The sequence below is a fragment of the Temnothorax americanus genome, unplaced genomic scaffold (genome assembly GCF_048541705.1).
Source record: "Temnothorax americanus isolate GAGA-0224 unplaced genomic scaffold, ASM4854170v1 Scaffold279, whole genome shotgun sequence".
Lineage (NCBI taxonomy): Eukaryota > Metazoa > Arthropoda > Insecta > Hymenoptera > Formicidae > Temnothorax > Temnothorax americanus.
In genome coordinates, this window is record NW_027509420.1 from 1 (window position 1) to 12,573 (window position 12,573).

Sequence of the window (12,573 nt, forward strand, 5' to 3'; positions counted from 1 at the left end):
GTCGTCGTACGAGCACCGCACGTAATATCCTATGCTAAATACCCGATGATGTTGAGACGTGTATGTGGACGTTGTCGGATCCGCATCCGTTTTCTCGAGGGTACATTCCAGGTCGGCGTACACGACGAACGGAAGTCGTTCCTTCCTGCTGTGATTCTTGAATCTCAGCCACTTGTCGTCCTCGCTCGGTAGTCGGATGGCACAGTTGTTTATCTCTCGGCAGTCTACTCCGTGGGCTTCGAATTTCTCGCTCGAATGAAAATAATGTAAACATCTGCAAAAAAAGAAAAAACACAATTTTAAAAATTATTAAATAAAAAAATAAAATATTTTATAATTTTATTAAAAGGAGTATAAGTACTCACCGATCGCAAATGTATTTTCGGCCATTGTACCTGCTCAATTGCGAGCTCACGAGGCGGGATAGATTTTTTATCCACGCGAAATGTCCCACGTTGTCGTCTCGCGGGTCCTGCACGTACAGCAGATTTACGTGCTTTTCTTTCTTCCGGTCGGTGAGCCGTATCGGGAGAACGTTCGGTGTTTTCTCTCCTTCGATGGCATACACATTGATGGATATATTGTTGTGATTTTCAAAATTTTTAATCTGTTTCAAAGTCATTGGAAACTCAATGCCTTGTAAATTTAATACTGTTGTGTAATCAGGGTACGAGGATTCCCGTTCTGAATTTCTTTCGGCTGGATGTAAAGCAGCCACCACTGACCACGCGAAGCACGCATTGTCCATCGATTGCACGTTTATCACCGCTTTTTTTTATTTAATTTTTTGCGGTAAATTGATGTAACATCCCACGCGCAAAGAATTGTACTTGTTCACGTTCACTGTCAAATTGAGTATACGCGACAACGCCCATCCGCTATCGCGTTCCTGAAACTCTTCGAGACGCGATAAAGTAGGCTCGATAACGTGTAGCTCGTACCACTCGCGCAGATCGGACGCACGAAAGAGTTCACGGTTTCCCGTGCTGACACTTTTGTTCGCACGTTTGTCACCCGTCACAAACTCGCCGTTGAACACGGTGTTTATCTTTACACTTGCGTGTCTTTGCATGACGTTCCGCACACGATCGAGCACGATGACTTCGGCGTCTTCGAGAAATTTTCGCGGTTCGATGTAATTGATATTTATCACCGCACCGGTCAATACACGCCATTCGAACGCGGCATCGATCTCTCGCCAAACGAGTCTTTCCGCGTTTTCGTTACCGCTACTACTGCCCGCCGCGTGCTCGCCACCGATATGTACGAACCGTCTCTGTAATCGAGTCTTCGCACCATCGAGTCGCGCGATTCTTGCCACTAAAGATGATCTGTTTCCGACAGTCTGAGAGCCGTCTGAGAGCCGCGGACGTTTGGAACGACAGTCTTCTTCGAGCTGCTCAATAAACTTCTCGCATCGCTGTTCCCATGCGAGATATTCGCCCAAGCTAGCGATTTGGTTGGATCCTTCCACCAGGTCGCGTTCCGTTTGATCGAGATGTTCCATGTTTTTTGTTTTTTAATATTGTCTTTTTTAAATAACATCACATTCTTCGATGGAGCACTTGCACGTGATTCGATCGCACGCTGGACAATATCGTTTGCCACTTTGAATGCGAAAGTGCGCAAACATAAAAGAATCAGAACTGAAGTAGGGGACATTAAATCCATGATTATGCTCCCAATTATCAACATCATCAAAGTCACGTTCAAAGGTTTTTTGAAACATCAATAGATGATTAGGATTATTGATACGGGCAGGGTACATATACATACGTATCGAATTGTTCATCACCACCAATTCGACGTATTTCCCAATACCTGTATGAATCTTAATGTATGTTGCTTCACAATCATAGAGCTGTTCACAAAATTTAGACGCCCAATAGCGATAGTCAACAATAGGTCTAATTTGATACGGCACAACGTCAGCACGGCGAGCTGCACGTGATTCTTCCTCGCTAACGCACTCGTCCCGCAGCCGTCGATACACTTTTCGTCTAACGTTAGAATCCCAATTATAAGGAGAATCGGTATTGATAACGACTCTTTGTCTAGCGAAGCGTTGACCGGTTCCGCGTATACCGAGTTCGCGATCGCGAAGAAACTGCACCGGCGATATTCGTTGCACATCCGTCAATTTCACTCCTTGATCTTCTTCACGCAAACCATCGATGATATCTGTTGTAATACATTCCATTTGTATATCATCGTCAGATTTTGGAGGCTCCACAGATTCCTCTTCAATTATCCACACCATGTTGTGCACGTTTTGTATAATGTCCCACTCGCAATAATGTTTTTTTTATTACTTCATGCAAATCGGGCACATGTTGCATGGATATATTTGAAACAATGGAGTATTACGACAATCTGTGCAAAATTGAATGGTCATTACGTCGTACGGCTCGGTTACATGCTCTCGACGTTCACGTATGTGCTCACCAGTGTCTGGTGAAGCGATCATACACGAATAACACAAGTTATCTGAGCCGTATTCAAAATAAAAATAAATTGCGCAACACTTTGTACGTCCATCCAACGCTAAAAATTCGGGACGCGACACTATTTTTTTCATAACTTCTCTACGGTTATTGTCTTCATCGCTGTTATAGGTGCTGTCCGGCGACAACGGACGATCCTCGTCGGATGAATCTACATCCATTGTTGCCTCGAAATTATTGTTCACTGTTTTTTGAAAAAAAATGTTTTTTTATACCGTTTACTCGCCACAAGAACTTTAGCCCCAAGTATCAACTTTTAAGAGCCGCGATAATGTTTTTTTTCTTATCGTGTGCAAATCGGGCACATATTACGCGGAAATATCATAAACAATGATTCACGACATCTTGAACAATACCGGCCATGCGTCGTTCCGCGTCTCTCAACGAAGTGTTTTAGGCGAGCGTACATGCCGAAATCAAGGTCCCATAGTGCAACCATACACGGAGCACATAGTGCAAGTGCACCACCCGTTGAATAATAAAAATATATTACGCAATGTCTTTCACGTAAATTTAGCACTATTCTATCGATGACTTCTTCATGATTGTCGTCGTCGTCACTGAAGTAGTCACTGTCGTCCGTTAACTCGCGATCCATATCGGAATTATTGTCATCTCCTTTATCGTGAAAAATATTCTTCTGTATTGAATACTTGACACAAAAAAACTTCACCCTCGAATATGAACGTTCGCGTCGCGAAAACTAGCCGAAGACTGATCCACAAGATGTGGATCCATAATCATCCTGGCGACAACGGATGCTATGCGTTCGTATAATTATCGTTAGACATATTTTGTTTATACATTCCAGCAGCCGGATATCGGCGCTCGCATTTTGTAATATGCCGCGCCATAACCGAATACCACCGCGACGGTTAAATCGTAATCGGCAGCGGCTCTTCCTAGAAAAAAACATGAAAAGGACTCCGCAACGGTTAAATCGTCATCGGTGACAAATTTTATCATTGTTTACCTCGGCTATTTTATCTTCAAACCGTCGTAGGGCCATCGACGCTCGCTTTTGTAGTGAGACACCGTAACCGAATGGCGGCTCGCATGTTCTAGAAGGGTGAGATCATTGTGGAGTCAAATGTCTAACTCGCTGTTTTTGTTTATATTCGCCGATAAAATTCCAGCAGCCGAACGGCGCCGTTGTAATACCCCCGCGCCGATAAAGTGATGATCCCCCACCCCGGGGGACCACCCTCGGCGTAGAAGTGGACACCTACCCCCCCCCCTCGGCGGTACCCCTTGTCAATACGATATGTTTATTAATATTTAATAAACATGTCCCGACACGCTTGCCGACCCCCCCCCCTCGCTCCCCCTCACCAACGAGTCGTCCTTCCCCCCCCGCTCCCCCTCACCAACAAGTTGTCGTCCCCCTCCCCGCTCCCCCTCGCCACCAAGTCGTCCCCCCCCGCCCCGCCCCGGCTGACCCCTCGCCACCAAGTTGTCCCCCCCCCCGGCTGACCCCTCGCCACCAAGTTGTCCCCCCCGCTCCGGCTGACCCCTCGCCACCAAGTTGCCCCCCCCCGGCTGACCCCTCGCCACCAAGTTGTCCCCCCCCTCCGGCAGACCCCTCGCCACCAAGTCGTCCCCCCCCCGGCTGACCCCTCGCCACCAAGTCGCCCCCCCCCGGCTGACCCCTCGCCACCAAGTTGCCCCCCCCCGGCTGACCCCTCGCCACCAAGTTGCCCCCCCCGGCTGACCCCTCGCCCCCACGTTGTGCCCCCCCCCTCCGGCAGACCCCTCGCCACCAAGTCGTCCCCCCCCGGCTGACTCCTCGCCATCAAGTTGCCCCCCCCCCCCGGCTGACCCCTCGCCAACGATTCGTCCCCCCCGCTCCTCCTCGCCTACGAGTCGTCCCCCCCGGCGCCTTCCCCCCGCCCCTCACCCCCCCTCAGAGCTCGCGGGGTAGATCTGTTATTGTTTTATCTACTGCAAAGTTACGTGCATATTACGTGCCAGTACACATTAACGATATTGTTACGTGCTTTGCTGTAGCACAGAAGCTATTTCTCTTCGTAGTGTCAGTCCGAAAAGTTACCGGTATTTGAGAGAGAAGAAAAACTTGCCGCTCCCGGCACTCTCAACCCTCAGAAAGTGGGTCGCAGCATTTGATATGAATGAGGGTGTCCTACATAATCTTAGACGGTCAGTATTTAGGTTCTAGAGGGCCTCTAGATACGAGGGGCGCAAACTGATTGACTTGAAATTGCTGCACAAAAGAATAAAGCATGCAACATTGCGATCAATATAATTATATTAAAATTATATTATCTTATTTTTTATAATATATTTATAATATAATTTATTTTAATGAAAATAAAATATATATAATATATATATATAATAATAATATTTATTTATTTATTTATACATATATTTATTTACTTATACATACTATATATTTGCACTTACCTTAATTATTGCTTAACTTAAATTATAGCAAATTTATTAAATATATTATAATTATATATACTATATATTATATATTTATATATAAATATATATAGATTATATATTTATGTTTAATTACTTATTGACACATAATTACTTATTATTTTACACACAATATTATATTTATTTCAATATTTATATACAATATTTATGTATGTAAATTTTATTTATTTTTCCTTAAATTAAATTTATTAATTATATTAATTATATATATATATTATATATTATATATTTTTATATTGAAAACAATATGTAAACATTGTATTTAAAAAAAATTTTTTTAAGTCTTTTTAACATTTTAATTTTTTTAATAATGTAGCAATTATTTTTTTATAATGTGACAACTATTTTTCTAAAGAAAGGATTATAAATATCAATAGATCAAAGATCACAGTTGATTAGAGGAAACAATTATGGCTGTTGAACTTTCTTAAAGCAACTATTTACTTTTTTTTTGGGAAGGATGGAACTTACTGGCTAAATATCTGGATCCCATGCTCATACTGGAAAGCTGTGATGACGCAGCTTTGGAGGCATGACATTCAGTTGGCTTTTCACTCATCAACTTAACTCTCATTTTAATGTACCGATGAATGATTTCTTGAGAAATGTTGTGACATTAAAGATTTAAAGGAGAAGTGGGAGAAATTGTTACAGTACATACTTTATCTTCTAAAAATTTTAGCAAGTCACTTTAAGGTATGCAAAGAGGTCTCAATAGCCATAATTTTTTCCTCAACGCTCAAAAGTAACTTGAATACATCATTGGATACCTCAAAAAGAGCACCATCTTTAAAATTGGTCATACGATTAAATTTCCCATATCTATGTGGTTCAAAGGAGTTGTGTCTACAAGCCTGAAGACATGCATTGTAGTCTCTGAATGATGGCTTCTCTTCTTGCAGCTTATTTACAATATATCCACAAACTCTATAAAATACATATTTATCATTTTCTGGAATGTTCTCAAGACTATAAAAAACTTGAGCTGAGAGACATGCAAGAATGATTTCTTCCTCTTCATCAAGAGATGGAGAATTAAGTGACCGAATATCTTCGGATATTTTCATGTTTTCTGCATCTAATAAATTCAGCAATTCAGATCGATCATCAAGATCATAGGAGGACTTAGAATTGTGCTTCACGAATTGACTAATACTGCAAGTTTTCAAACGTTGCTTGAACTGTAGTGCGGATGGATTGGGGCGCTTGTAACGAATGGCTGAAAACAAGTTCTCACAAATATCACTTGTGAAACGGCCAGGCAAGAAAAAGTCCAAACCAACTTCGTCCAAGTAAAAAGTGCTTAGGTCTAAAATACAGAGTGTAGCAGCTTTGACTCCTGTTTGACAGGGTTTCTACTCATGACCAACTTTCATTGTTTGGAATACATCCATAGTTAAATTTAAATTACGAACTGTAGCTGCAAATGCCTCAGGATTTTTTCTCCTAAGTCCTTGAATTGGAATGCAAGCTGTCATATTTTTAAACCACGTGTATACTATCTTAATGAACCATGCCGTTGTCCTCATCTCAGACTCACCATTTGGTAGGTATGACAAGAAATTATGTGCTGCAGCAACACGTGGATTAAAGATTCTGGAAGCATTTCCGACCTTCATTTTTCCAAAATGATTCATTAATAAATAATCTTCTGAAAGACCAGGTGCTAACTTCCATCGCATATTTTCTTGAAATTTGCAAAGCGTTTTTAAATGATCCAATTTAACCCAGTTAGAAGGAAGCTGGAATTCAGTAACGAATTGTTGAGCAATAAAAATTTCTTTATTGCTTCGCAGCATTTCTGCAATATTTTTATAGATGTGTACGGGATCTGGCATAATGTAAAGTTTCATATTTGGATCTATTAGATGAGGTACCCAAATTTTATTAGAATGCGGACCTACATTAATACCAAAAGCTGTCCAGACGCTGCGATTTCCCATGTCAGACACAATTGCTTGTACCATTAAACCAACATCATGGCACTTTTTAATAATTCCAATCAGTATTTTTTTTACTGTTTCAGCACAAAAACTATTTCCTGTCAACTTATAACAAACGAACTGTCTGTTTCCACCTCTTAGCGACACCTCTTAAGATAAATGTCATTGCTTTTGTAGCTTTGCTGCTAAAAGCGGTCTTGGAGATTTTTTCGCGTTCTTTCCCAATTAATATAGGATCATTATTAAATTGAGCTTTGTATTCTTTTTTCATTCTGGGTTTTGCTGCTGGAACAGTGCAGTATCCTATATATGTATTAGTCGATGTGTCAAATTCAAGAGCCTCTTTTATAGACATCTCGTCAAATGATAACATGCAATGTTTATGAAGGGATGCCATGTTATTAATTTTTGCAGGCAATACTTGAAAAATTTCTTGTAATATGCCAGGAGAAAATTTTAGATGCTGCATTCTGTTTGCAATACTCTAATGCATGGAAAAGGCATCTGAGAGAGAGAGTGTTAGAAATTAATTCATAGCCAACTGTGCTTGATGCAAAATGGATTCTCAGAGCCTTTAGGACTATTTTATCGCTCCATTTCACACCTCTCAGATGACCACTTTTACTGAGAGCGTCTAATTGATTATTTTCAAATCTTTTTGAAGTATGGAAGCATAGATTTTCGTACCTTTTCTGCGTTCTATGTAGCTTATTTTTCAAATTGTCTCTGTCACGTTTAATACAGTTCAAGGCATGTCTAAGCTCAGAATTTTCTTCTATAATTTTGTTAAACTTGTCTAAATTGCAAGGGTCTTCGAGATCAAGATGATTGTAAGACGGCAATTCTACCAAAGAATCAGATATAGGAATAGTTTCTATGCTGGATATTTGATCATCTCTTGCTTCAAGACAAACTGCTAATGACGATTCAGTGTTTGTGTTTGGAGGTGAAAATAATTGTTCATCTCTTGCTTCAAGACAAACTGCTGATAACGATTCAGTGTTTGTGTTTGGAGGTGAAAATAATTGTTTATCTCTTGCTTCAAGACAAACTGCTAATGACGATTCAGTGTTTGTGTTTGGAGGTGAAAATAATTGTTCATCTCTTGCTTCAAAACAAACTGCTGATAACGATTCAGTGTTTGTATTTGAAGGTGAAAATAATTGTTCATCTCTTGCTTCAAGACAAACTGCTAATGACGATTCAGTGTTTGTGTTTGGAGGTGAAAATAATTGTTCATCTTTTGCTTCAATACCAGTTTTTGCTAATGATGATTCAAAGTTTGAGTCTGGAGGTAAATTTGCTACTTGATCAAATGCATTAGATCTGCTATAATAATCATGCTCTACAAATACTTTTTTCATTGGACAAAATTCAGTGTGGTCCACATTGGATTCTTTTGATGGACGGCCTCTTTTTCGTTGCAGTCTATTGGTGGCCGGGGACACTGTTCTCCTTATCGAGGGTAGGGCAACGGCAAAACACTGTTGGAACAGCATTTTTCTTAAGTTTTGTCCTGTCGTTATTCACCCATTCGTCTGATGTAAAATGCACCTGTGAAAGGGAAACATTCGAGAGGGCTTGTTTTACCTATATTATCTAGAGTCCCTCTAATAAGAGATAATCTTAGCCAAATTCTGCGAGAGAGACAGCAATATTACAGAAGGAGAGAGGGAAACTTTGTACTATCACGCATGCGCAGTTGGCTAAGATGCACGGTGTACACAGCCAATCATATGAGCGGAAAGTGCGGACCAATCAAAAGTGGGTATCTCTTGGCCAAACTCTTATTATGGAGTCTTATTATTCACACTGCATTCGATGTTCGATGTACGACGATCCGACATCCAATAAGAAATTTTTGTCTCTAATAATAAATTCTGTTATTGGATGTCGGATCGTCGTACGTCAAACATCGGACCACATCGGACGCAGTGTGAATCCTCTATTAGAGGGACTTTAATATTACCGATTGCCAACTGCTTCGTTTGCGATCTCTTATTTTGCGAAAGAACACATATGATATTAATGCACGCATATACACATTGCACAAATGACATTATCACGCACACATAACTTTATTGCACATACACACACATTATACACATAATATAAAAAAATTATATTATATTATATAACACTTAAAAATTATATAACACTTGTTAGCACAAAATACACTTGAACATATTGCACATATACACATTGTACACATAAAATAAGAAAATTATATTAACACTTAGCACAAAATACACTTGAACATATTGCACACATACACATTGTACATAACTATAAACTCTTTGATTAAAAGCACAGGGTCATGTTCCAAAACTCACTCTAGTTAACTAAAATGCTATAGTGTACGTGACGTAAACTATAGATTTTAGTTACCAGAGTGAGTTTTGGAACATGACCCAGATTTGTATTTGATTTTTTTGAATTCTATGTGATGGAATCTTTAATCAATCTAATATAAATATAAATACATGCATCCGAAGCACCGGGCAATATGGGTTGGATCTCGCTTTGCATAAAAAAATTAGTATTAATAATTAATTAATAATAATAAAAATAAAGATAAATAATAAGAGTAATAATATTAATAATAATAATTATTATTATTATTAATATTATTATTATTATTATATTAATATTTTATATTCATTGATTTATTAATTATAACATTTATATTTATATTTACATTTTTTTATATATTAGTTTTTTATATATTATATTAGTTGTTGTTTTATTATTTATTTATTTACTTATATTTATTTAAAATATTTATTTATTTAATAAAAGCAAAGGAGATAGTTTACCTGACAGAGATAGGAATTAATAGAAAATTTGTAGTTTGATCTATTGATGTTCGAAATCCATAATTTTTGAGTTTCAGTGTTAGAAGGAAACCTTTTCATAACATTAACTGTCTGATCTATTTGAGCAGTTTAATGCACAACACAATGCCATGATCAGGAATAGTATAATTACTAATAGGCAAGGAGAATAGAAATAGGTTACGGAAATGTTAAAATTAGAGAATAAATTTAGATTACGGAATGTAAGATTAGAGAATAGAGATATATAGGATAAATATATACTTTTTAAAAAGTTTTTAAACTTTAATGAATAACGAAGACAGAATATGTTTGTATCGATTTGTGTCGCTTGCTGAAAAAAATAAGATATGTTTCGTGCAAAAACGCGTCGAATGAGCCTAAATTCATCGTATTTTGTGCTGCTGTAGCTAAACTGAAGAATTACCTAGATGGGGATGATTTATAATTTACTGCTTGACCATTTAATTTGTTCGTGGTATTCTTGATTTTTTGTTCAGACTTTCTATGTCCCTATTAATATAAAATAATCATATTATTTAAAAGTATTTTCAAAAATACATAAATAGATATTAAACAAGTTCAAATCATGTTAGACAAAATCTAATACAAACAAAAATTTACCTCTTCTTTTTTCCTCAATCTTTTTCGTCGTATTGTTTTCAATTTATATAGCAAAAAATATATTTTTCTTGTAAACTTGCGGTTATGCCTGTCATACTGTCATCTTTTTATGGGCTGACGTTATGCAAGTATGTGCTTATGAAGAGAATAAAGCATGCAATTCACGCGAGCCAATCAGCACTTAGATCAACTATTGCGCCCCTCGATCTAGAGGCCCTCTAAGTTTCCCACATTGAGAACATCGAGTGAGCTTTTAATCGATCCAAAACTCGATTGGATTTACCAGATATCTAAAGGCAAACTTATACAGATGATCTAATGACTGTCGCTAGGGTCATGAATGCCGAATTTCAAAAGTATCATGGTTTATTTTTTAAAAAAGGGTTGTGGATTTTTAGAAATTTAGCTATGATAGTTATAGCAAAAATTAAGAATACAATAATAATACCGGAAAAACCATTATTATGCCTCATACGAACGCGAACGTATATTCATTTACGAAACATTAGTAAATCTATCATGGCTGAAAACAACCGGAGAAAATTCAACAAAAAAATGTCAAAAATTATAAATAAAAAGATTACATAAAACATAATTAATTGATTCCTTATTTACCATTCCATCATTCAGTATTACTAATATCCCAATCAGCACGGGTTTATATGTAGTTGGACAGAATTATTCCGAACAGGACTTAATACTTATTTATTATTTATTACATTTTTATAACCATTTATTGTAGTAAAATGTAAACGTATAGTGTTTTCAATGTTTACTTATAACATCTAAAATAAGAATAATATTATACAATTACAAAAATTTAATAAACGTTATTATATAATAGCTATAATAATATTCAAAATAATAATATTACAAGTATTTAGCGAACGTCTATTTTCTATTTTTACGTCTGCTTTATATATGTATAAACTTAGTCGTATTCAAAATTGGCGCGAGAAAATGGCGCAGAGTTGGGACCTCTGTTCATTGGCTGAAAAAAATAGCTGCGTAAGGGTGCATCCCGATGGAGAAGAAATAGCGGAACGGAACAGTAACGGAAAAGAGATATGGTGGGGGGTTAACCAATCAGAGTAGTTCCGTTTCAATTCCGTTCCGTTATTTAGTGAGTAGGTTCCCCATGGCACGGAGCTGTTACGGAACGGAAAAAAAACGGAAAAATTTCTAACCTATTCTGTCGAAAGTTCGCAAATAAGTGCAGTGGATCGATCGGTTTGCAACATTTTTATTTTTGCCATTAAAGAGCAATATGTCGTCATCGGTAGGTATTACATGTGAAAATAAAATATATATGTTAAAATCCTATGCTAATTAACCGAATGTGATATATTTCATTAATTTCCAGAAATTCAAATGTGGATATGTTCAAAGCGTCCTGTTCAAAGAGCAACAGCATTAATTCCTTCCACATCAACAAGTGACAACCTCAACGTAGATGATGATCTTATTCCCATCATCAATGACAATCCTACGTCACTGTCTCCAGTCTCTCCGGCGTTATTGCTGTTATTCTCACTCTCGACGTGTGTTTCTAAAGAATCTAAATAATAACAGATTTAGTTTTACAACAAATTTATATATCATTTACATATTCTCTAACCATTAGTTATATTGAATATATATATTGCCTCTCTTGTACACAAATATACGTACCATTTATAAAGAGATTTCGATCTTTATCCATTATTAAATTCGCATGATTTGCTAAGCAAGGATGTGAAAGTTTTCCGTCTTCATCGAACCAAACAATCCAGCGACAATATCCACATTTGAATTTCTGGAAATTAATAAAATATATCACATTAATTAGCATTAACATATTAATAACATAGGATTTTAACATATATATTTTATTTTTACATGTAATACCTACCAATGACGACATATATTGCTCTTTATTTGCAAAAATAAAAATGTTGCAAACCGATCGATCCACTGCACTTATTTGCGAACTTTCGACAGAATAGGTTAGAAATTTTTCCGTTTCTTTTCCGTTCCGTAACAGCTCCGTGCCATGGGGAACCCACTCACTAAATAACGGAACGGAATTGAAACGGAACTACTCTGATTGGTTAACCCCCCACCATATCTCTTTTCCGTTACTGTTCCGTTCCGCTATTTCTTCTCCATCGGGATGCACCCTAAGAACACACCTTGTTTTATTACTGGATATATCGCTACTGC

At 37.6% G+C, this 12,573-nt stretch overlaps 1 protein-coding gene and 1 long non-coding RNA gene across 2 annotated transcripts; both read right to left on the minus strand.

Moving 5' to 3' along the window:
• Positions 1–13: 13 nt before the first annotated feature.
• Positions 14–1,507, minus strand: LOC143899569 (uncharacterized). Its single transcript, XM_077409927.1, has one exon. The coding sequence runs from the start codon at positions 1,505–1,507 to the stop codon at positions 776–778; it is 732 nt and encodes a 243-aa protein (XP_077266053.1). The 3' UTR covers positions 14–775.
• A 10,193-nt stretch (positions 1,508–11,700) lies between these two features.
• Positions 11,701–12,496, minus strand: LOC143899568 (uncharacterized). Its single transcript, XR_013257543.1, has 3 exons — positions 12,263–12,496; positions 12,043–12,166; positions 11,701–11,929 (listed from the first exon to the last, which is right to left on the minus strand). It is a non-coding gene; the product is annotated as an uncharacterized LOC143899568 (long non-coding RNA).
• Positions 12,497–12,573: the final 77 nt, after the last annotated feature.